Consider the following 25,476-nt stretch of genomic DNA (forward strand, 5'->3'; position numbering starts at 1 on the left):
GGGACGCAGCTGAGGTCCTTGCCTCACTTGTGCCCAGGAACTTTTGATTTTTTTTTTTGCCCTGGGCTGTAGGGCTGACCTGGCACAATTTCTCTGATTGGTCATCCGGCCCTGGCCAATGAGCCTGGCAGAGAGACTGGAGAAAGGGAGAGCTACAGGGAGGTCCAGGACCCAGGCAGGAAGAAAAAACCTGGGGACAGCATGGCTGGGCCCCAAACACACGCGGAAGGCCCTTGAGCTCCTGGTTCTTTAAGACTCGGTGCTGTGGGCTAGGAAAAGGTGACTGAAGCTGGGGGAAAATAAGCTCCAGATTTTAGCGTCTCTCCTGGCCCTGAGCAGAGAGGAAAGGATGAGAACAGCAATAGGGAGGGGATGATAACCAAGGCTGGTAGAGAAAGGTGCCGGGAGAAGGGGAACAGAACTCCCATGGGAAGTAAAGGATGGGTCCCCCAGGAGACCCCACCAGGACAGGGGAGGGGAGAGGCTGGGCGAGTGGGGACAGTCGAGACGGATGGAAACTGACTTTTGGAAAAGCACGAGGCCAAGCCTGGCTGGGCAAATAGCAGTAACTAGAGGTCTTTCCAGCAAATTCGGCAAAGCAAATAAACCGATGACCCAATCCCTACATTTCTTTGTTGCTCTCAGCGGAAGACCCATAGTAATCCCAAGAATGAGAGCTAAAGGGCCAAGGCAACGGTAGGAGAGGAGGGATCTCTCCTGCCTTGGGTTAGAAACAGAAAGGCTGGGTCCTAGGCCTCAGCCTCTGAGGTGTTTACCCAGTGACTGTTTTGTCACCACACAAACAGCCCAGACATCTGACTATTGACACAACAGCCTGGGGTAGAAACTTCTAGTGGAGGCTGATAACAGCTGGGGGGTGGGGAGGGAGGCTGGTGTTCTCATTGGGTCCACTTCCATCTGCAGGTGGTACCTGCCTCCTCTGGTGGGAACTGCCCCTTTATTTTATCCACCAAACCCCAATATCTGCAGGGGTTGCCCCCGACTCAAGACGCACTCCTTCCCTGTGCTAACACAGGACTCAGGTTCAGACAGACTGGTTCTGCCCAGTAGTGAGTCCTGTCCTCTGCTAACACAGCCTGGTCATCAGCCCAGGCGGTTCAGACCAGTGGAGCCTAGTCGAGAATCAGTCCCGCTGGGTGACCTGTGGTCCCTCAAGTTGGCCCAAAGCAAGACCAAAGAGCCGTTATTTTTACTTTCAAATGCAGTTCTTTCTAACATTGCCTGCAAGGAGCTTTGGTGCAGAGATTTGGTAGAGGGTGAGGCATGTGGAAAAAGAAAGGAAAACAGAAAACAAACCCCAGTCAATGGCTGGAAGCAAAGCCCCAGGCTCTGGGGTGGTCAGAACACATGGCTGCCCTCCCCCCATTCCTTGGGACCCCAGTGTCCCAGGCACAGATGGGACTCATCCCACCCCCCATATTGAAGAGCTGTCTGGGAGAGGAGCACAGCTGTGTGTCTATGTATGTGCATATATATGTGTGTGTATATATATATAATAGGCTATATTAGAAAATTCTCTCTATGTATAAATATAAAACACTGGTATCCAAACATGACACCAACGGCTAACTAAAGTGCTTGACAGGAGCTGGGCATGTGTCAGTACGCAGGTAAAACTAGCCTCCTGAGTGCCAGGATTAGAGGAGCTGGGGAAGCAAAACAAGGAATTGGAGAAAAGCAGGCGTGGCCACCAGGGCACCAGGGGCACTCGGCTGTCTGGCTGCCTCATCTTTACCCTGCTTTCTCCACTGCACTTCTGTCCAGAAAGAGCCCGGTGTCGGAAGGCCATCCAGGACACACCCATAACCTCCTCCGCAGGGAGCGCCATGTATGTGTATGCCAAGGGCAGAGGAGGAGGAGGGTTGTCTTCATAAATAATAATGTGAAAAAAAAAAAACACCACCGTGGCTCCTCCGAGCCAGCCCTGCCTTCAGTCCTCCTGGGCCTCCTGCTGGGAAGGGGCTGGCAGAGGGAGAAGGGAGGAAGCCTCTGGGTGGCTGACCCGAGACAGATTCATCTGGAAGCCCCAAGCAAAGCATTAGCACCTCCACCTTCCCCAGATCTGCCCTGCAAACCAGACCCTTTCTGGTCTCAAACCCATAGAGAGGTCCACAGGCAAGTGCTCTAGGGAGCAGAGGGGCCCCAGGAAGCAGGGAAGAGGCCCCCAAGACACAGTGCTACAAGAATGGATTCGTGGTTGAAGGTTTGGCGGCAAATGGACTTGATGAGGTTCCCGTCTAAAAAAAAAAACAAAAAAACAGAAAGTTATTAGATCAGGGGAGAACAGTTGGAGGTCACAGAAGAAATGCAGACACGTACTTCAAGACCCCTTTCTCTCTCGAAGCTACTGTGCTGGAGGAAGTGGGAGAGTGAGGGAGAAGGGCCCAGAGCTGAGGCCCTGCAGTTGATCTCCTCAACACAGAACTCCGTGAGGAAGGGCGCTCAGCCCCTTCTGGAAGGATTCTGTTCCCAGCGCCAACTGGGGCACTCACCATGAAGGGGTTGGTAGAGATCCCCGCTGGCTGGCTCAGTGGCCTCTGTCCCAGCTTGGCAGATCCTAAGTCCCCAAAGGAGGAGCCTGGTAGGCAAGAGCAGTAATTCAGCCAACATGTCTGGCCCGTCATGCTGCCACCCTAGGGTCCTGGAGGACAAAGGCTCCAATCCAAGGTGACAGCAAGAGGGACCCTTCCAAAATTCAGAAATAAAGAACATAAAGAACATAAAGCCGTCAGGGGACAAGGGCAGTTCTGCTGCTCCCCTGGTCCCCCTACTGGTTAAAAAGGAAACTAACGCAGAGGTCTGTGAGTGGGTACAGTGGATTCTATATCCTGCTTCAACCAAAGATTTATAATATTCAAAAAAATGGGGGGCTGGGGAGATAGCTCAGTCAGTAGAGTGCTTGCCTTGTAAGCACAAGGCCCTGGGTTCGATCCCCAGCACCACAAAAAAAAAAAAAAAAAATGTGCATCTGTACTGAACAGGCATAGGTTTTTTTGGTTCATTATTTTTTACACTGTATGGTAAAGCAACTATCGATATAACATTTACATTATATTAGGTTTTATAAACCATCTAGAGGTTCCATGCAGCTTCTACACCATTTTATATAAGGGACTTGAGCCTCTGAGGGTGTGCTAGAACCAATCCCTGTGGATACTAGAGGACTAAGTCCACGTAGAGTAAGGGGCAGGGAATGCAGGAAGGGACATCTGAATTTCTTACCATTCTGCTGCTGAGCCAGTGAGGTTTGCGGGGGAAACAGTGTTGGTGGGAAGGTGCTGGCAAAGGCCCCTGTGGGTGGCACTGGCTGGGAGAAACCAGGCCCGGCACTGCTCATCCCAAAGCCAGGACCTGTGAAGTGAGACACAAGGCTCGACTGAGCGAGCTCCTGGCAGGTGGGCTGAGAACAACTTTTGCCCAACCCCCCTGATGGGAAGTGGGGCACAGGATCCTGCATGAGCCCCAGAACTCTGCAGCTTCTCCTGCAGCCTCTGAACCTGCCCTCTTCCTGCTTGTGGGGCTTGTGGCACGGAGGGCACAGTCGTTATGAACATGGGCACAGCATAGAACTGGGGCAGCTTTCTGTGACTATTAAGTTGCACACACAAGTGAGTTTTCACCCTGCTCTGCTCCTCAATTCTCTCTAATATGGGCACAGTATGCATCTCACAGGACTGCAGTGAGAACTGACCGCTGTGAGCCACTCGGTCTTCTCATTCCTGGCCTGAAGCTTCCGTGAGCCAAGGGCAGGCAGGGATGGTCAGAAGTTTGAGGGGACAAAAGCAGAGGCTGTGGAGGGCCAGGGTGGGGAGAGTACAGGGCCTGCCTAAATGAGGGCAGAGAAAAGGAGTGCAGCTTCATTGAGTTTCCTGGTGACTTGGGCTTGGGACACAAAAGGGAAAGAAGCTGGGCACCCAGAGGGACACAGGACGATGGAGAACCACCGCTACCATGAGTCAACCTGAAGCAACCTTCAGAACTGGCTGCGCCCCACCCCGTCCTACAGTTCTGTGACATGGGCTTTTCTCTGTCCTGCTAGGCAGACTAGAACTGAAGATGGGCCTGGGCTGGGCTGGCGGACAGTGGCTTCAGCAGGACCCGGGGAGGCAGTGAGAGGCAAGGGGCTGGGGGCTGCAGGGGAGCTGATGCTCTGCAGTCTCGAACAGGCAGGGGACAATGCTGGTGGCTTACCTGGGGCCAGGCCATTGGCCTGGAACGGATTGGTGGAAGGCAGCTGGAGCTGGGCAGGGGTGGCGAAAGGATTGGTGAAGGCTGCCCAGGTGGAACCGGGAGGGGTGGGAGAAAGAGACAGTTATAGTTTTTTCTCATGTGTCTTAGCCAGTGATGACAGTGCTCCTCTAAATCTTGGAGCGTGCATCTCTCTGCTTCCTTCCGTCTAGAGTCCCCACTCTCCTGGCTGTGGACCCTGCCCTGGTCCCCACAGGCAGGACTCACCTCCAAAGGCAAGGCCTGTGCTGCCGCTGCTGCTGCTGGGTGTGGCAGACTGGAGCGCGGGGACCTGACCAGCCATCCCGAAGATGCTGCCGTGTAGGGAGAAAAGCCAGGATGCATCTCCTCCAGGACCAGGGGCAGAGGAGAGCAGGGGACTAGGGGACAAAAACCCACTGTGCTTTCATAGTCCAGAAGGGAGTGTGAGGGGAGGCGAGCGGGCCAGGGGAACAATGAGGCTGAAGAGCGCAGCCAGCCCTAAGACGAGTCCCCTGCATGTCTGACCTACCTGCCAGGGACACCTCCAGCTGACGCTCCAGGTCCCAGGAGGCTGCCCACATCCGTGAGGCTGCTGGGCTGACTGGCAGCTGCAAGAGGAGCCACAGCAAACGGAGCTGCCTGGCTGCTCCCTGGGCAACCATAGGAGATAAATGCAGGATTTGGGTGAGAGGAGGGAAGGGCAGGAGAAGGGATGGAGATGGGCTGCTGTGGGGTGGGATGGAGGGATGACAGGAGGGCACCCTGACTTCTCTGAGCCAGCCCATTTTCCGCAGACCACCCAACTTGAAAGGGCCTGTCTCCCACTGAGTGTTCCAGGCAGTGACAGGCCAGCCCTCCTCGAGCTCCCTAGTTTGACGCCTCCACTGTGAGGAGAAAGTGACTGGTCCTGCTGTCAGGCCGCCCTCCTCCTCCTCCTCTCGTTTGGCTTACACATCCCAGATGGAAAAGTCTGTCCTTTCTTCAAACCAGCATTTTTCTTTATTGACATGTCACATGAAGGGGTAGGCAGAGGAACTGTGAAGGACAGCAAGTCTGGAGCACACTCGGCAGCTGTGCAGGGACTACACACATGCCACCAGAGCTGTAAGCCGGAGTCTCCAACCGCCATCGCTCTCTCCCATCCAGCTGCCCCTGCAGAAGGTCCCTGACTGACGCCTTGAGCTCGGGTGCCCTGCTCACCAACAGGGCCAGGCCAACCACAGGCTCTCCTGCCCCCTCATCTTCACAGCAACGAGAAGCAGCACAGAGGGCAAGGCCCACACGGAATCCTCAGAACAGCATGAGGACCAAGAGTCCTGGTAATTCCAAGCTCTCTCACCTCAGGGGAGACCCACAGCCCAAGTCCCTGTAATATCACAGAAACCTCTTTGTATTCAGAGTCATCTACACCATGGGACCCTGGCCATCGCTGTGGGCTGCTGTGAAGGTAAACTGAGGCCACACTGCAAAAAAGCTTTATTTTTAGTGTGCTGGAAGACTCTGTACTCCTGAAGTCACTTTACCTAGTGTCCACTGCATGACGGTGTAGTTGAGGACTGGATATTTAAAGGGTAGTCAGAAGAACTGGAGTCTAGTTGTGGCTCTGCCACCTGCTGTGACTCTGGCATACTGTCCCCCTCTCCTGAGCCATTTGTTTTCCTGCCCTCTCATGGAGTGGCTATAAAGACCCTCTGAGACATGTGAAAGAATTTTGAATCTGTGTAGTGTAACTCAAACGCAAGGCACTATCTATCATACCTGTGATAGAAACGACCACTTCCAGGGGCAGAGGCAAGACAAGGCTGTTTCAGGTCAAAATCCAAGAGAACAAGGTCCTCCCTGGACCTTTAGGCTTTTAGCCTAGGCTTTCAAGGGCAGGCCCCACCCATGGCCATGGTCGCTAACTCCTGCTCACCCTAGGCTCAATAGAAGCCTGTCTGCGGATGGGTCTTCCCTGACACCTGGTTTGATCCTGGTTTTCTTCTCATAGAACCATTTTTTGTGCGTGTGGGGAGGGTACCAGGGATTGAACTCAGGGACACTCAACAACTGAGCCATATCCCTTGCCTTGTTTTGTATTTTATTTAGAGACAGGGTCTCACTGAGTTGCTTAGTGCCTGGCTAAGTTGCTGAGGCTGGCCTTGAACTCATGATCCTCCTGCCCCAGCCTCCTGACGCACCTGGTTTCTCATAGAACCTTGTTCTTTGCCTTTGCAGCACTTGACATATTTGTAGTGATATGGATTTGTTTATTTCTGTATCAACTGTGTTCCTCATTAGAACAATTCCACTGGTAGGAATTTTCTTAGAAATACAACCTCAAATGTACAAAACGTGACACATGTAGCGTGATTATTAAGTGTAGCACTATTTAGCAGCAAAAACATCACAAATATTCATCAAAACATGGCATATACATACTATAATAGAGCATTATACAGTTATAAAAAAGAATACGCCCCAGCACCCCCCAAAAAAAAATATGGAGGGGTTGGGCATGTAGTTCAGTGGTAAAGTGCTTGCCTGGCATGCATGAGATACTGGGTTCAATCCCCAGCACCAAAAAATAAAATAAAGATAAGTTCACCAAAACAAATAAGACAGTCTGAGATGTAGTTCTGTGATATAGTTCGTGCATAGCATGCTTGAGACCCTGTGCTCAATCCTCAACACCACCAAAAAAATAAAATAAAGTAAAAAATAAGGAAGCTCTTAATGTGCTGATAAAAAAGATTTAATAGCATTGTTAGGTTAAAAAATATAAAGGTACAGAATACTATGTACATTATGCCTTCAAATGTATAAAAACTGGGAAAACAGGAAAATAAAAAATGAATAAGGCTACAGACTCTTTCCAGAGGCACAGTTACAGAAAGCAAGCAAGAATTTAGAGATGGCATAGGTAAGGCTGTAGAAGTATTTTGTAGGATGGAAAACTAAGTATCTATAGGAAAAAAGAAAAGTATCAGAGAAAGTAATGGGGAAACTCAGGTAAGATGGCCGATTTGACAAAACCCTGCAGAAAGTGGGAAAGGACGAGGGGTAACATTTGCAAGGGAAGACACCTTCCCCCCCCCCACCCCCCCCGAGAGACAAGAGGAAGAAAGAGGGAAAGGGAAAAATAAAGACCCAAGGCAAGGGAAAGGCAAAGCCAGGCTGGAGGTCGGCTCTTCGCTGCTCCTTGGCCCCTACGACCACAGCCTGATTTCTCATCAGTAATGTGCTGAGTTTTTCTGATGCCCCAGAACTGTAATTTGCATCTCCATGCTCGTCCTCTGCTAAAGGCTGTATTTAGCCTTATTTGGGGGATCTTCCCTGTGCTAGGCATTCAGCATAAATGACAGCACCTGGCAGCTCAGAAAGCAGCAGGGGTGACAAGATGCCTGTGCCTACCTGCTACCAGTCCTGAAGACCAGCTTCATCTTACAGAGCGTCAGTGCCCTCCTTTGCCACCTCCCTCCCCAAAACCCAGGCTTTCTAGATGAACAGGTTCTGGCTCCCAGCTTCCTCCTGTGCAAGGCTATCTTGCCACTGTACACACTTGGCCATCCGGCCTCTGACTGCAGGAGTCTGGCAGGTGGAGTTCAGCTGGTTCTCCAGGCCTCGGCCTGACAGATTCAGAGGAAATGAACTTTCCCAGCAAACCCAGCTCCCTCTCCTCAGATTAGTCACAGTCCTCAGTACTGTCCTGGGTCCTCAAGTTCCTGGAGCTTTCCCCAGTGAGGACCAGGCCTTCAACCCTACCAGGTTGGGAGGGTTCCTGCCAGGCTGCATGCTTGCTGTGCCTCATTCTGGACACTAGGGGGCAGAGCTGACCCTAACCCAGGTGTCCTCAGGTCCCTACACACACTGGGGCATTCTCACCAAAGTAGCCACCTGAAAGGAACAGTGAGCCCTTGTGAACATTGCACACACTTCTTATACACTCCCAGAGCCTCCGCTCCACGCAGCTTGACTTCTACACATTGGCCTTAGAAGTGTTTTAGGGAAAATGCAGTTTTAGAAACCTCACCTCTCCATACTGCTCCTCAGAAATATAAAAATAAAACCAGGCTTGTCAGAAGAGACACCTACCTCTCAAAATCTCCTTTCTTACTTCAGACCCAATTTTTTTTTTTTTTTTTTCAGTGCTAGGGATGGAATCCAGGACCTCATACAGGTAGGCAAGAGCAATAGTTCTTTATGTCACATTCATAGGAACACGCTTGTAATCAGGGGTTGGCAGAAAGTGAGTGGATTCTGCCACTTATCAGCATTTGATTTTAGCAAAGTCATTGGCCAGTGTGAGCTAATTTTCTCAACAGCAAAGTGGAAATCTTTCCTTCCTCATGGACATACTATGTGAATGCTCCAGGCCATGAGGAGCTTTGAAAATGTTGACTGGCTCTGGGTTTGGCCATAGGTGTCTGCTTTTTTTTTTTTTTTTTGGGTGCTGGGGATCGAACCCAGGGCCTTGTGCTTACAAGGAAAGCACTCTACTGACTGAGCTATCTCCCCAACCCCAGGTGTCTGCTTTTTGAGACAACTAGACACTGGACAAAAGGTTCAAGGCCTGGGACTTGAGGTCCTCTTTCTCTCTGGGTCTGTCCCATAAGCTTTGTCATTGATTGTCTTCAATCAATTATGCTAGGAAGGCATTTCTTCTGAAGGGGCCAGTTTAAAAACAACCTTGGGTTAGGAGTGTAGCTCAGTGACGGAGCATGTGCTTAGCATGTGTGAGGTCCTGGGTTCAATCCCCAGCACCACTAGAATAACGAGATAAATAAAGCAAGAAACCACCTCCTCTAGGCTGTTACATGGAGTGCTCCCACTCTCAGGAAGGCCTTCTCTTGCTAAACTAGATATTCCTAGGTCAGTTATGCTGTGGCCAACAAGGCACAAAGGGTCCATTTTCCCCACAGAGCTCTGGCCATTATCAATCTTTAAAAATTTTGCCAATATAATATGAAAAATTATCTTATCCTTGTTGCATATCTCTGAGTAGTTGAGGATTATTTTCTTTGCTTTTTTTTTTCTAGTATCGTCTGCTTGTATATCTTATCCCTTATCCTATTCTTTCTTTCTTACAGGAGCTGAACAAATACTTCACAGATATTAATTTTTGTCTGTTTTCCATGTTATATCTTCTGTCTGTTCCATGCCTTGAAGTTTTGTTTAGAACATCTTTTACCACATAGAAAGTGACCTATGTGGAGTTCCAGTGGGGTAGTCAGCACAAGGTACTTATAAGAAAGTGACCTATACAGTTTCTCTGTTGGAATTTATGGATATTTTTGTTTCCTCGTACATGGTCAAATTATAAAAGGGTCATATATTTAACAATAAAGTATATTTGGGGTTGGGGATGCAGTTCAGTGGTAGAGCACATGTTAGCACCATTAAAAAAAAAAAAAGAAAAGTTATCTACTGGTTACAAAGTTCAACATATTTATTAGGTCACACTTGCTGAACAATTATTCAGATCATTTTCTTTCTTGCTTGCTTATTTATAAATTTTATCTATCTTGTGAGAGTATAGTATAGTCTCACAGTGCATTGGTTTATTAAATTCTCACTGTGTCTAAAAGTTTTTGCTTTGCGAATCTCAAGATTATTCTGTCAGTTACTTTAAGGACATGACTATTAAGAACTTCTTTATGAATTTTAATTTAATTGACAACAATTTTAATTTTTATCAACATAAAATGTCTCCATTAAAAAATAAAAATAAAATCAACACAAAAACAATACACCAGTTCTCGGTGGCACAGTGGGAAGGCTGTGGGCAGAGTGAGAGTCAAGAAGTCAGAGCTCTGCCACTCTGCAGGCTCCATACTAGATAAACTGCTTAACTGCCTTATCTAAGAAGTGGCTCAGTGTTATAACTTTTGGGTTTTTGTGGTGCTGCGATTGAACCTAGGGTCTCCTGCATGCTAAGCATGTGCTCTACCATTGAGCTATACCCATCCTGGCTAAATTTCAAAGAGACCCTCTCAGACTTCAAAACTCTATGATCAGAGAACCCTATAGCTATGGGGTGGGAAGAACAACTTACCAAAGCTGCAGCTTCCAGTTAGCATCCGACTGGCTGGCAGTGAGGGTGGACCAGGGGAAGGGAGGGCAGAGGAAGGGAGAAAGAGAGGGTGTGTCACTAGCTTGTTCCCCAACATCTGGTCTCTGCAGTGCCCCAGCTGCCCTCCCTTGTGCCCAGGATGTCTAAAAAGAGAGAGGCAGTCTGAAGGCCTCAAAGACTGATGTCTGGGGCTTACTGAGGAACAAAATGCTATAAAGAGGTCTTGAGAGTCTCCTGCATAATACAACACAAAGTTTACAGTCCTTTGCTCTTAGAAGAATGGGTTAGGACTTCTGGAGGGAAGTGTTTTTGTCTATTTTCCATGTTATAGCTTCTCCCTGTCTGTTTCATGTCTTGTTTGTTTACAACATCTTTTATCACAAAGAAAATGATCCACATAGCACTCCAGTGGTATAATCAACACATGGTACTTATAAGAAAGTGAACTTGACCAGGCCCTTGACCCTTTGGGGCAGGATATGGCACAGAGAATCAGAACACTTTAGAGAAAAGCTCCTGTCCCTGCTCAATTTTTCTTCAACTAAGGTCATCTATACTTTGCAGTCGGCTCTTTCCCAGGGTAGAAAATGCCCAGCCCCTGCAGCTGTCCTTACGCGAAGAACAGAATCACAGCACCCCCTCCCCGACAGGCTGTGTTGACCACACACTCTCTCCTACGCTGCTTCTCTGTGCTGCTTCCTTTGCACAGTTCTTTCTGTCAGCAGGGATGTGAATGAAGGGTGGTATGGATGTGGACAGCTGATGCTGTTGGAAGACAGGAAGGAAACCGGTGGGACAGTTTACCTGCTGGGGTTGGCTGGGGCTGGAACGAGGCTTGGCCAGCTGGAGGGAGGCTTCCGAAGGCAGAAGATCCAGGGCTGCTGCCAAAGGCTTCAAAGTTGGCAAAGCCTCCATGGGAAGGTGTCTGGACTAAGTAGAGGGAATATAAAGGTTATATAAAGAAAATTTATATGCATATCTACACAATGCACGTGCTAATTCTAAAGACCAGAGGCTGCTCTTTCAGGACATCTGTCTTTCCACAGGGTCCTCTTTAGAGGGAAATGGCAGGAGTCTGTGGCTGAGAACCAGACCCACATGAGGGAAAGGGGCACCCAGAGGCCTCCAAGTTCATTCCCTGCCATCTTCTATCCTCACTCCATGATGTCTTCTTTTTTCTTTTGGTACCAGAGATTGAATTCAGGGGCACTTGACCATTGAGCCACATCCCCAGCCCTATTTTGTATTTTATTTAGAGACAGGGTCTCACTGAATTGCTTAGCATCTCGCTGTTGCTGAGGCTGGCTTTGAATTGTCAATCCTCCTGCCTCAGCCTCCCGAGCCGCTGGAATTACAGGCCTGCGCCACCACGCCTGGCCCATGATGTTTTCTTAAGGGCCTGGTTTATGGCATGATCATGTGAAAAAAAAAAATTTGGGGGGGGGGCGGGTGCTGGGGATCGAACCCAGGGCCTTGTACTTGCAAGGCAAGCACTCTACCAACCCAGCCCCCATGAAAAAAATTTTTTTTGGTAGGACAGGGGCTTGAAAAATAAAAAGGGAAACTAGATATCACTTTCTTCAACCCTCTATTGGCTATTGCTGGTGTCTGGAAAGAGGGCAGGGAAAAGGAACATGCTAACCCCTTTCCTCCCATTTTAATAAAGAGAAAGGAATAAAAAGTCTCCTCCAGTGTTTGCAAGAGGTGCTAGGCCCCCAGCTGTAAGGCTCTGTGGCTACACTCCTGGATGTAATCCCTACCTGCCATTCCACCGGAATCCCTCTATCCAGGTGGAATGGAGGCTGCTGCAGGACGACCATCACACATTTTGGTGTGGAAAGGTCTGGAACTACAGGAAACTTGGGCACTCCAAGGGACTAAATGTCTTGGGTTACAGGTGTATATATGATAGGAGGTTCTCATCACAGGTTCCACTTACCCCCAAAGGCTGGGAATGCAGCAAAAGCAGGTGCCGCCTGGGGAGCAGCAAAAGGGTCTCCACCGATGTCAGCCAGCAGGTCAGTGCTGGCTTTCTTGGTGGAAGAATGAGGAGGCTGGGAGCTCCGGGCCTGGGCTGGCCGAGCCTGAGACTGGCTGACAGACTTGGAGAAGAATTGCATATGGCATTTAGACAGAACCCAGACCCCTCTATGACTCCCCGGGATGCCCCCAGGTAGGCAAGTGGAGAGAGCACAGAGTGAGTACCTGCCTCAACCAAGAGGCCTCCTGGGCAGAAAAACCTCAGCTCCTCTCATAACTCAAATCATCCTCTTATTCTTAGTACAACTGTTCCCAGAACCACATATTCTAGAGTTATTAGTCAAGTAACCCTGCAAAACAGGAATGTGTCCAACAGTGCCCTGGAGCTGCTACCTCCTCATCTTTCCAGTTACTGGAAGCAGTATCCTGGCCCCCTCTGTGTTTCCTTAGAGGGAATGGTCAGGATTGGAGACAAAACTGACTTCCCAAAATACCACTTCCTGTTGGGTTCTGTCTTCCAAAAGATGGGAGGGCCAGAGGTGACAGATGCAAGCTATAGGTAATGGCCGGGAAATGAAAGGCCTGTCTCAAGCCTGCCCTGTCTGATCCAAATCTTAGCATAAACCTGAAGGGCAGTTCTGAGAGTTACCTGGCTTGAAGTGGAGGCAGCATCCAAGAGAGGTGGCACAGGATCCCCCAGAAGTGTCCGCAGAGGTTTTCCTTCTGGGATGGAGCCCTGGACAGGGGTGGAGGCACTGCCTTTGGTATAAGTGGGCCCCTTGACTTGGTCTGGGGGGACATACCTTTGAGGAAAAATAGACTGTAAAGAGAAAGCTAAAACCTTGGACCATGCTCAACTTAAGTGCTTAGGAAAGCACAGGTTACAGGGGTCAAAGGTCTCTTATTTTTTCTTTACTGATTACCTTTGTGGGGGTAAAGGGAATTCAACAACTTAATAAAGTTCTGCTTCTCTCTTGATCATGTCCTTGAGCATCCCCACCTTCCCCCGCATATTGGGGATTAAACCGAAGGGCAGTCTACCACTGAACTACATTCCCAGTCCTTTTTAATTTTTATTTATTTTGAGATAGGGTCTTGCTAAGTTGCTGAGGTTGGCCTTGAACTTGGAATCTTCCTGCCTTAGCCTCCTGAGTTGCTGGGGTTACAGGCATGAGTCACTGCCCATCAAGCACTCTGATGCCCATTGTTTCTGCAGGAACATACAGTTAACTCTAGGTTGTGCCTCCTCCTCCTCCTCTCCCCCTCCCCCTTTGACATCTCCGACCAGGCATGCTTCAAGTAATAATACATGCATAATGCTGATGGGCTGGTGATCCCATTTTTCAATTTCTGATTCAAGGTCACCCTTTTTACTTTCTGGATGCTTCTTCAGATTCTTCCTTCTCCATCTCTCATCCTTTTAGTGCTAGCGACCTATCCTGTCCTCTAGCTCATGTTACTTCTGATAAAAATCCCCTTGTACTATAACTCGAGCAGTCCCTGCTCTAGAAGCATCTAATTCTGAGACACCCCAATGAGGAACTTAAAATGTAGTTTTATCCATGTCAAACTCCTTTCTCTCTGCATTTTCTTCTCTGCCTTATAGTTATCCTCCACATATGTAAGACCAAGGAGCAAATAACAGGAGAGAAAACCTGGGGATAAAAAAGGCAAGGAAGAATGGAGATGATGTTTTCCTTGCCAAGAAAACTGAATATCCATAAGCCATGGATGAAATGATGGGTTAAAAGCATAGAGCTACAGGATGTGCAGCTTGCAGTCATCTCTCCCATATACAGATCAGTGAAGTCATAAAGCTAGCTCACACTCCAACAAGCCCACCTCCCTTCTCCAGAGCCTACAGCCTCCCCTTAAGGGGGCCATCAAAACTGCTGGGTCGGGAGCTATACTTGATCTAACCCAAAAAGCAGAGAAGCGAATGGGCTGGGAGCTGGCAACGAGTTGTCCTTTCATGTTAATTTATTATTCTGAAGCCGGAATTTAGCCCTGATTGAATCTGAGTAGAACCCAAACCTAGCTTTTTGTTGTTGTTTTTTATTTGTTTGTTTTTGTTACTAGGGATTAAACCCAGGGTGCTTTACCATTGAGCTACATCCTTAGCTCTATTAATTAATCAATTAATTTATTTATTTTTGGTGATGAGGTCTGAACCCAGAGGCATATTACCACTGAGTCACATCCCCAGTCCTTTTTATTTTTTATTTTGAGACAGGGTCTTGCTAAGTTGCCTGGGCTGGCCTTGAATTTGTGACCTTCCTGCCTCTGCCTCCCAAATCACTGGGATTATAGTCATGTGCCACTGTACCAGCCCAAACCTAGCATTTGGGAGAAGCCTAAATTCTACTTTGGACATTGGAAGGTCAGATGAAGTATGTCTTAGACTCATGTTTCCATAGCAATCTCTTTCCTCTTTCTTACCATCTTTTCTTCTCGTATTTTTCCTGGAGAAACTCCTTCACCTTCTGAGGATCTCTGGAGTCTGGTATTAGAGATGTCCGAGCATCAAAAAGACCCAGCCAAATCTTTCTGCAAACCTGAAAGAATGGAGTCAGATGGCAGAGAAATTGGAGCAAAGAGCATGAAATATGAAAGATACTTTTGATGTATCTTTCACTGATATACCACTTTCAACGTCTTCATCAATAAATATTTACTGAACTTGGACATAGTGCTAGGATCTAGTATAACTAACAATCAGACATGATCTCTATCCTCACAAAATTTGTAGTCAATGGGGAGGTCATGCCTTAAGTAAATGAAAATAAATTTATAATTACGTATTGTGATGCACAATGAAAAAGAAAGATAGTCATGAGAATTATGGAAAACTAAATTAGGATGGAGGTGAGGTCAGAGACACCTGATGTCCCTAAGTAAGCCAATCACCTGCAAGTTAGAAGTACTGCTAAACCAAAGACAGGCACCTCCAAATGGCAGATTTAGCTGAGGAAGGGGTTTAACTTACTTTCAAGTAAGTGATGTGGACTTAAACACAGGTAGTCAAGGCTCAAGGCAGCAGAGCAACCCCAGCTCCACTAGGAGGGGCTGGTCCATCAACTCTGAATGCTCAACACAGACCTCTAGCCACCCCCTCCCCAGTGCCCAGGGGCCACCCCTACCGAGATGCTGTTCCTTCCCCTGACTCCTCAAAAGGGGGAGTCCTCAAAAGGGGGTAAACCACAATTTCTATAACTAAGATTCTGTAAGTATACAAATATACAAGAAATCTCATGTACTAAAAAATTAAGAGAAAGTTGGTCCCAAAAGAAAGTCATGGGGTTTTCTTTACTTGAGGTCAAGCGTCACAGGTAGACAAGGCTTCTGCCATCACCTATTCATTCCCTCGGTGGCAGCTCACCTCATTTCCACGAGACTGTAGAAATACTACTTCAGGTTCAGTGAAAGTTGTCATGGAGATGGACTTGACACGATGAGGGGGGTTCAGGCCTCTCCTGTGGGGGAGAAACAGAAAGCAAGAGAAGTATAATGCAGTTAGCACTGCAGGTCTGCTTATGGGAAGAGGGGGTGGGAGGAAGAATGAAGCAACAGCAAACAAGCTAGGCTCATACCAGAAGAGCCTCTCCTAGGACCGGGGCCATGGAACTCAATGGTATAGCGCTTGCCTAGCATGAGCCAGGCGATGGGTTTGATCCCAAGCATGGTGGGGAGGAGGGAAGAACCCCTATCCAAAGCTGCTTAATTCCAGGAAAGAAGGAACATAAGAATGTTTTGGAAGCCTTGAATGGGAGACAGGGAAGAGTCAGGGACACACTGTGACCTAATCATTTTAGAGAGGGAAGACAGAGTCTGCCTTCCAGAAGCAGCTTCCTGTAGCCTGGCTCAGGCCCCAACAAGTCCAGTGTTCAGCCTGCAGGTTGAGGGGCTACTTCCAAGAACTCAGACATGTGACCATGTCCCATTTCCTGTTTTGCCATTGTTTCAGACCTATGGCACATCCCAAGGTCCCAGAGACCATGAAAATATAAACTCCTCAATCATGAGGGAAGGCAAAAATGAAGGCCCACAACCATTCCTGATAACATTAACAAAGATAAGATATGGTGACCAAAAGCAGGATCCCTAAGCCAGTTGCCTCTCCTGGGTTGGTGTATAGGAGGTATGAAAAGGGACCCTTTCTTTCAAGAAGCCATCTTTGGGAAAAGAAATATTCCAGATCGTCTAGATCTTTCAATAAAGCAGGAAGAAGTCATATTCGACCATGGGATATGAGAATGGCACTGGCCAGGAATACATATCCTGTAGCGGTGCTTTGTGCTTGCTCTGTATTTTCTGTTAACTCCCGGGAGATCCAGTTCCATCCTGTAGAGAGTTCAGCAGGAAAGGCTTCCTTACCTCTGCTCAATTGGTCTCTGGAGTATTCTAATAGGGAAACTTGGGGCTAAGCCATCTGGGGCGTCATAGGTTTGCCTTTCCTTACACCTTAAGTTTTACTCTGGTCTAGACCTTCTGCCCTCATTATGCTAAAACACAACTAGCCAAACCCAATCAAATGAACCTGACCTGGGAGTGAAAGATCACAGACACATGCAGGAAAGAGAGTCACAGCTGATGAGGCCTCTTTGAACTTTAAAAAACTGGGCAAATCAAGAAGTTAAAATTAAAAAGTCAAGCTGGCCTTCCATATCCATAGGTTCTGTATACATGGATTTAGCCAACTGTGGACTGAAAATATCTGGGGGAAAATTTATGTTTATACTGAACAAGTACAGACTTTGTTTTCTTGTTATTATTCCCTAAGTTCTACAATGGAACGACTATTTATGTAGATAGCTTTGACACTGTATCAGGTATTATGATTAATTTAGAGATGATTTAAAATATACAGGAGGATGTACGTAGGTTCTACCCAAATAGTTTGCCATTTTATATAAGGGGTAGGGAATTGTTTCCCCCAAAGATATTGAGGGGCTGTAAAACTGGAATAGGGTCCTAGCTAATGTCCTCAGGAAAAGAAAGGGAGTGGAAGAGAAAACAACATTTGCCAAAGGGAAATCCTGAAAATTCATAAAGAAGGTGGGGAAACATGTTCACGCTCACAGGTGCACACAGCACAAAGGTGCTCCTGCCGAGTCTGGGAGAATGGCAGTGAACGTGTCAGTGTGAGTGACAGGAGAGGGGCGGGGCGTGGGACAGATGACACAGTGCAGAGTGAACAGTGAAGGGCGGCTGCTCTTTTGGGTGATAAATTACTCATTAAGGGATTCTAACAAAGGACAGGACACAGGAGGCTTCATCTGAGGTCATTTTCAACAATTCTGCTGCTAGACTTTCAAGTAAAGAGTCTCAAAATGCCCTTATAAAAGACAAGCAGTATCACAGCAGGCTGATGCCCTAAGGAAATATAAGAGCAGGAAAACCAAAAGCAAGGTTTAGTCTCACATAGCAAATCAAACAGGGCTCTTTTTCCCCCAGTACTGGGATTGAACTCAGGGCTCATACATCCCAGGCGAGTGTTTCACCACTGTGCTGCACCCCAGCCTCTTTACTTTTATTTTTTCAAGATCAAGATTATTTTTCAGAATCATGCTAGCTGCTCAGGCTGGCATTGGACTTGCGATTTTCTGCCTTAGCCTTCCAGTTGCTGGGATTATAGGTGTACACCAAACAATAGCTCTTAAATATGATCTTCCCTGAAGACTCGTACTAGCACGTTTCTGAGATAGCCCAATTTTTCCTCCTAAGGCCTCTCTTGCTAGTAGCTCAGACTGATTTCATTTTTAATTCTAGCCAGCCTGCTGTATACTCTTTCCATTGATTTTTCTCACCTTAACCACTAGGCCTCCCTCACTTAGAACACCAGGCCTTTTGAAGTCTGGCCAGAGTCGACCTCACTGGGCCTATGAACCTGGTCCTTTCCTCTTCACCTCCCACTAACAAATATTTGCTTTGCAGACACAGGCATTATGGTAGGCACTTTGGGGGATACAAAAATATCAGGACCTAGTTTTTGACCCCCAGGAGCTTACAAGAAGGACTCGAGAAGCCTGCACAAAGGTACTTCTCAATGGTGTAGAGAGTCAGACACTGAGAGATCAGGGAGAATGTGTCTCCAGGATGTAGCAGTGGGAGAAGAAAGAGAAATGGTCATGGGAATGGTAAAACGTGTTATGTTTACATTAGAAAAACAGATTCTAAGCCTATCACAAGAAGGTCATTGACATTTCCTGAAAGGACAACCAGGAACTGTTAGCAAAATATAAACAGGGAGGTGCGCTTCCTTGTTAGGGGGAGGAGAGGAGCTCACCCAGGCATCAATCAAAAGGGATGCTTAGAACAACAGAACTTTTTATGGCTGAGCTTGAACTGCAGTCTTTTTTTTTTTTTTTGGAGGGGGTGGGATGATGGGGTGAAGGAAAGGCAGAGAAAGTAAGAAGTGATTTAAGTGCTTTGGGCCAAATGAATCTGATGGAACAGGATGTTTCCACAGCACAGTACAAAAAGCACTGCTCTGACCTTGATGTCTGTAGACTGGATTATGTATAACCAGAGTCACAGTTTGGGGGCAGGGAGAATTCTCTACAAGGCAACACTCTGCAGCTCAGGAAGAGGGCCTAGTTACATGGCTTATGAGTCAGAGTATTTCTTTCTGACTCATAGGGAAGCCATTGCTGGCTGAGAGAAGCAATTTAGAAATGAACTCTCTCCTGCCAGCAGCCAAAAGCAAACGGTCTAGGTGTGCTGCATTTTGTTGGGTACATACCAGGGCCATGCAACTGGCCACATGTGAGTCACTGGCCTGGAATTAAACAGACCCAACCCTCTGATGTGTACCCAGTATCCCTAACAAAACTCTCAGGTTCTTCCTAAAAGAAAGTTAGAAGGAGGACCTGCCCTTCTGTTGTCACAGCAGATTCATTCTGTTATTTTTTTACCCCCAAGGTGCTAGGCAAATACAGATATCAATTTGTCCAGAATAGGACAAGTTTTTCCAATTGGGACTAGAGCCTTAAGCTAGTCATGTTGTCTTTATCTAGTTTCTTTTTCACTGGGCACCTTGCAGCAGTTGAAGTATTCTGAAATACTCGGCAAGTCGAGCCATTTGCCCGTGTAAATGCCAGTCTGCCCAATTCCTTCCTTCACTCTCCTCTCCTCTGGTTCCATTAAGCATAGAACTATTTCCACAAATACCACACCTTTTGCTTTTCCTGTGGTCATCACCCTCAAGCTGGCCTATATTTTGCTTCTATCTGGCTCCATAAAGTATCAAACCTGCTCAGCTGCTCAGATAAGAAGGTTCTGCCAGGTCAACAATGGAAAAAACCAGTTCCACCCAGCGCCCAAGTTCTTTAATTTGTGCCAAATTTGAACTTGGGAATTCCTCACCTCTTAATATTTGTGTTCAAATCCATACACCCTAGAAAGGGTTTCTTTGCTCCTGGGATTCCACTCCTCTGACTGAGCAGATGACAGTTAAACCATTTAGCTCTTTACTTGGACTAAGAGTCCCTATTAGGGGCTTTGAATAGTCCCAAAGAGAAGGCTCTCCTACTAACCTACTCCAGGGTCAATATCACTAATTTTAGGAAAACTCTTCCTAATCCCAATTATGCTTCAACCTATTTCCTTTGTTATTATTCCTCAGCAGAAATAATAAACAGCTTTCCTACAGGGCAGAGCCCGGTAGAAGCCTGACAGCGTTACCAGCTATGTTCCTCTTTAGTCTCAATCTCAAACCTTTTTTACATGTTCTCATTTCCCCTTCTTTTCATATCTTTTGGTAATTTATTACTTCTTTGGGGCTTTTCAAGTTGTTCGTGGGTCCCTATGTTAAAGAGTCTAAGTCAGTCATTTAGTGAGACTGCCTAGTCTGCTTCTGCCCAGCAGAGATGAATATAAAAGGGGAGGGGGGAGGGGAGGAAGCGAAGGGACTAAATAGGGGCAAGGTGTATTGTGCTTCTTCAACCAAGAGAGATGGAAAAGTACTGAATTACTGAACATCAAACTTCACCTTTCCTTCCATGGAGATACAAATACTTCAACTTAGAACCACTAGTGACAAGCCAGACAGGGAAACTAAGGCACAGGTTGTGTAGGAATCTGTCAGACATGATGAGTTATCAAGTACATCTCTTGACACCTAGCCTGGAGCTCTGCCTGCCTTAAGTTCGATTTCCATTATCAAAGTAAAGCTGGGCAGAAGTAGAAGGGACAAGTATTCATTATGGAGACCCAAGGGACTAGAGGAGGACCCGAACAACGGGGTCATACTTGGTTGAAAAAATTGGGTGTCAAAGTTAGTGCCCATTCCTGATGTCAACAAGACTAAAGGCCTCAGTATCCATTTTCCTTCTGAAGAGTAGTCTTTTATCCACAGAGGCAATCAGATAAACCAGAACAAGAAAGAATATTCAAAGCATTACTTTGAAGTAGATGCTTTTTTAGTAGCAATTTTTATCTCATCTTAAGCATCAAATGGCAGGCTCATCCTCCAGTGGAGGAGTTGAAATTGTAACTAAACAAATAAGCATATGGGGAAATTAAAAGGATCCAAATCCAGGTTAAGGAAATTAGGTATTGGAAGAAAACCAAATGAATAAAACTAGGTCAAATTTGGGACCTACAATTGTGGCAGCACTTATGTAAATTTAGAAACGACAGAAACTAGCAGCCTCTCTCAGGCCCTCACACCAACGCTGTAGGTTTTTGCTTCAGCTGAAAAAATATTTCCCATTAAAAAAGAGAGCAAGAATGAGCTCATCCATGCAGGGATGAAGGCAGAGGCATACCCACCCACCCACCAATATTAAAATGTGGATTTTTCTTCAGATCTTAGGAAATTCAACTTTGGCTGGAACAGTCAACTTTGCTACATTAGCCAAACCAGTCAGCTGGGACCCCTGGCTATTCTATTCACTGCCCTCAGAAGACTCCTTCTCCCTAAGAGGTAGACATATTTGTAACACAAAACAGAAAATTGGCCTTTAAAATAAAGCCAATCCTGCTGTCTTCTTTCTTTGGCTGGGTTGCTAAGGATGGTATTTAAAAAATGTCCCTTCAATATGCCCTTCCTTTTAACAAAGAATATTCTCTTTGCATTGTATCTCAACATGAGCTCCTATCACTCTCTAACCCAACTAAGCTTTACCTTACTTTGAAGCACTTACCACTACCTACAATTATACATAGAAGGACTTCTTTATAGGCTATGGCCTCCACAAAGAAGCAAGCTATGTGAAGATGCGAGTTTTGTTGCTACCAAATCTCCAGAACCTAAAACAGTGTCTGGGCATTAATAGGGACTCAAGAAATATTTGTCAACTAACTGAATGAATAAATGTGCAGGCTGTTGGCTTGCCATAAATTTCACTTCCCACTACTACAAAATTCTAATCTATGGGCAATCAACATGAGAATTTAAGATGCTAACTGGTTTATGTGCTGCTATGGACCAGGCCTCTCCATTGTCTGCTGGACTGTGGGTGCCTTCTCTTCACTTGGAAGCCAGTAATAGGCATCCCCTGCCTCACATACTCCTGCCCTTCCCACAGTAGGGACACAGGTAATACTTTAAGACCCCTGTAAAAGTTTTATGTGCCTTGCCCTAGTCCATGCTAATTAGAAATCCAATTAGCAAATGAGATGTACCACCACGGTCTGGGAAGACAGTCACAGCTGGGGAAACTCCACCTCTCTCCTAGAGTTTTCCCTGATACTTCTCTCCGTCTTATCTCAACATGTCTTCAGTTCAGCCTTATTCATCGGTCCAGTCTCTTGAGCCTTCACTCAACCCTTACTTCCTCCTAACAAAGGGTTGGCCTCACTTCTCATTTCCTAGCCACCAAAATATGTTCTTTAAAGTTTACTGCCTCAAAATTCACTCCCTCAGCGATTCTCATAAAGTTTTACCAAAATACTAAGCAAAACTGTCCTTTCTAGAATTTCTTTTTGCAGTACTCGGGGTTGAACTCAGTAGTTCAACTGAGCTACATCCTCAGCCCTTTTTATTTATTTATTTTATTTTGAGAATGTCTCACTAAGTTGCTGGGGCCGGCCTGGAACTTGCCATTCTTCTGCCTCAGCTTCCTGAGTTGCTGGGGTTACAGACGTGTGCTACCATGCCTGACTTAGAATTTCTTGAAACTTCAAAAGGGGTAGTTGATTCCTCTTATTTAGACCAATGGGAATTTAAGTCCCTAAGGAGTTGCCCAGTTTGTGGTACATACACCCCAGAGAGATACAGTCCTCCATAGATAATTCCCTATTAAACTATCAATCATCAGGTCCTAGCCACCTCCTTCTAGTGTATGCCCAGATCACATGTGCCTGACTTTTCATTACTGAGACCAATGATAGTGATAGTGACCATGGGGAAAAGTGGTAAGGTTCTGAAAATTGTGCATGGATATTTAAGGAGTTAACTTTTCCAGCAAAATAAATTGGGTTTTTAATGTGGCCCAGATCCCTTGGCCTTCCTTCTGTCCTGATTGAGAGATATTCGTTATAGAAGGGAAATGTTATTTGTAGAGTACTTTACATAAAGATCTAGAAAATGATAAGGATGCCAGCACTTCCCATTTATTCAGACTTTTATCCTCCATGCCATCACCACTAACCAAGGAATGGATTAACATCATTTCCTGACATTTTCTTCCTATAACCTAGCTCTGATGGACCATCCATATTATCCCCCTACTTTCCTTTTCTTCTTCCCAGACTCTCTAATCAGATTTTCTTTTTCACAACAGCATCTTCAGGAACCAGGTCTTCTCTTTCTACATTATACTATAAATACTCCAAAACTTTGCTCCTTTTCTCCACAGAGCACTTGTCCCAGTCTCAAGTCTCTATCTTCTTACTTCGTTTGAGAATCTATCTCATGACACACTCCTCTTTGGGTTCTAAATTACTGTCCCAAAAGTCACAATGGCTTTTCTCAGGTCCAAATAAAGTTCATCCTTACAACATATGAATAAAGTTGATCAGAACATAGAAATGTGACAAAGGAGGTAAAAACACAGTAGAGAAGTAGTTCCAAATAGTATCTTAGGATTCCTGGATCCTCGTTTCTGGTCTGCCATGATCATAACTAATATCAAACAACAAATGCTGAAAACAGCAACTCCCATATGGCACTGGAAAAGTTACTAAACCTCTTTGCTTCTGTTCTCCCATCTGTCATGCAGGAACAATACTGCTTATTTTTTGGCTCCTAAAGGTATAAGAGCAAGGAAAGCTTTCCTTGTTAAAAAACAATACAAAACAACAGTGTATTAAAATAATACTAAAAAACAGGCAAAATAAAGCCCTTGAAAAACTTAGAAAAAGCAGAGATCTATAAATGGTATCAGATGTTAATCAAGCATCTAATCAGACAATTTCCTGGGGTGGGGGAACCTTACTATATAAGCAGAAATCTGGCCTATAGCTGAAGCTATAAAGTAGATCTGGCATGACTAAATACAGTGTCAGTGTCAAGGGCAGCATTACAAACCCTCCCCAATTTAGAAAGAGTTTACTAGATCCAGGCACACAACAAGGAACTTAAAGATGTAAATGATTACATTTAAGGATGTCTCATCCCATACCTTTGGAAAAGTTAAGCTCTGTACCATGGTAACCCACTGGTTCTCAACTCTTTAGATTTCGCAAGAAGTCTACCTTCCAAAAGTAGCATTCCAAAGCTCTGCAAGATTAGGTCTGCACCTGAACCCTGGACCCTGGTTCCCTGATACTATCTTTAGGCAGTCAACCTGGGTTAACTCACCTATTTTCAATTGATTCCTGTATCTGATACTTCAGGAGGGACACAAGTCAGAAAGAAAAAAAGCCACTCTTTCATCCTGAGTCCAGTTTTCCCTACCTTTTTGCCTTCCACCTACAAGAAGTTTCCTTTAAAGGTGTATGCCATTTTCTATCCCTACCCCACCCCGGGTTCCCTTCAATTCTCCACACTTTCTCTCTCCCCACCTGCAGTTCGCCTGCCTCCTTCAGGGAATTTCTCCATTCCTCTCCGGGTGTCCTTCCTCAGCCCCCACCCTTCTCTCCGCAACGCGACTCCAGCTTGCTCTTCTCTCCCCTGCGCTTCCCTTCCCCACAACACCTCTGCAGCAGACGACCCTCTCTTGGTGTCTGGAGCGACTGTGTCCTCCCCCGTTGCCCTCGCCCCTTGGAGCCTGGGCCTCCCGGACCACCTGGGGGTCCCCGCGATCCCCCAGGCTGGTTCTCCGCCCTTGCTTCCTTGTCCTCCCCCCCGCGCCGGTCCACTCACAGGAGGCCGGAGCAGGTGGTGCAGACGAAGCTGCCCACGGTGATATCCACGTAGGTGACCCCGCGCTGGGCGCACTCGAAGCAGTGGCGGTTCCCGGCCTGGCTGCAGCCACCCAGCTCCCGCACCCGGCGGCACCACACCTCCGAGGCCGCCTCCGCCTCCGCCTTTCCCCCGCCGACCCCGCCACCAGGGCCTGGGCCCTTTTTGGCCGCCATCACCATCGCTGCCCACCTCCCTCCGACCTCCTCCCCACAAGCCAGCAATCGCTCCTTCAACCACTGCCACCTTCCCGCCTCCGCCGCCTTCGCACGCCCGGCAACCCTGACAGAAGATCTGGAGCCGGCGGCGTCCGCGCGAGACTCCACCGCCCCCTGCCTCGCCTGTCCTGCACGCGGATTGGCTAGTCTTCTCCCACCTCCTCACTCTGATTGGTCTGAGCTGGGACGGCCTCGGGTTGCCAGAGCCGCTACCGCCACGCCCCACTGCCTTCAGGCCTCAAGCTTCTCCCATTGGTCCGCAGAGACCCCGGCTGCAAGAACTATGCGTGCCCTCTCCCGGTTCCCGCCCCCTCTCGCCACTGCTTCTACCAGGGCCCGCCTCCCGGTTTCGCTGCGCTACTTCTCCGCGCTTGGGTTCCTACGCTAACTCTGATTGGCTGTCGAGGCCTCAAAGTTAGCGCGCGAGGTAGAGGAAGTGTTTTGCGCATGCGCAACTCGAGTCCTCCGTACTGGTGAGAATTGCCGCCAAATTTCAAAGTCTTGCTCTAGGCTTCGCAGAGTGACTCGCAAAGCAGAAAAGTGGCCTTATGAAGGGAAGAGAGGAAAGAAGGAGGGAGAAGGAGAGAGAGTGCTTTATAAATGCTATTCCTGCCCAAAGTCATAGGTAGGATCCTAATTTTACAGATTAAATAATTTGCAGTGGATTATACAACTGGTACGTGGCCTGGATGGAATTTGGATCTGAG

At 47.1% G+C, this 25,476-nt stretch overlaps 1 protein-coding gene across 4 annotated transcripts; it reads right to left on the bottom strand.

The window, feature by feature from the left end:
- Positions 1-1,186: 1,186 nt before the first annotated feature.
- On the bottom strand, positions 1,187-24,851 carry Agfg2 (ArfGAP with FG repeats 2). 4 transcript variants are annotated; one of them, XM_047533931.1, is made up of 13 exons: positions 24,513-24,851; positions 15,642-15,735; positions 14,702-14,817; positions 12,912-13,065; positions 12,222-12,384; positions 11,087-11,212; positions 10,265-10,297; positions 4,760-4,838; positions 4,477-4,562; positions 4,213-4,293; positions 3,244-3,372; positions 2,514-2,599; positions 1,187-2,258 (listed from the first exon to the last, which is right to left on the bottom strand). In XM_047533931.1, exons 1-13 carry the CDS (start codon positions 24,731-24,733, stop codon positions 2,199-2,201), a joined length of 1,428 nt encoding a protein of 475 aa, XP_047389887.1. In that variant the 5' UTR covers positions 24,734-24,851; the 3' UTR covers positions 1,187-2,198. The 4 variants fall into 4 exon arrangements, with proteins under 4 accessions (XP_047389887.1, XP_047389885.1, XP_047389888.1 ...); XM_047533929.1 differs by having other exon boundaries at positions 4,760-4,880; XM_047533932.1 differs by lacking the exon at positions 10,265-10,297.
- Positions 24,852-25,476: the final 625 nt, after the last annotated feature.

This window comes from Sciurus carolinensis, chromosome 18 (genome assembly GCF_902686445.1).
Source record: "Sciurus carolinensis chromosome 18, mSciCar1.2, whole genome shotgun sequence".
Lineage (NCBI taxonomy): Eukaryota > Metazoa > Chordata > Mammalia > Rodentia > Sciuridae > Sciurus > Sciurus carolinensis.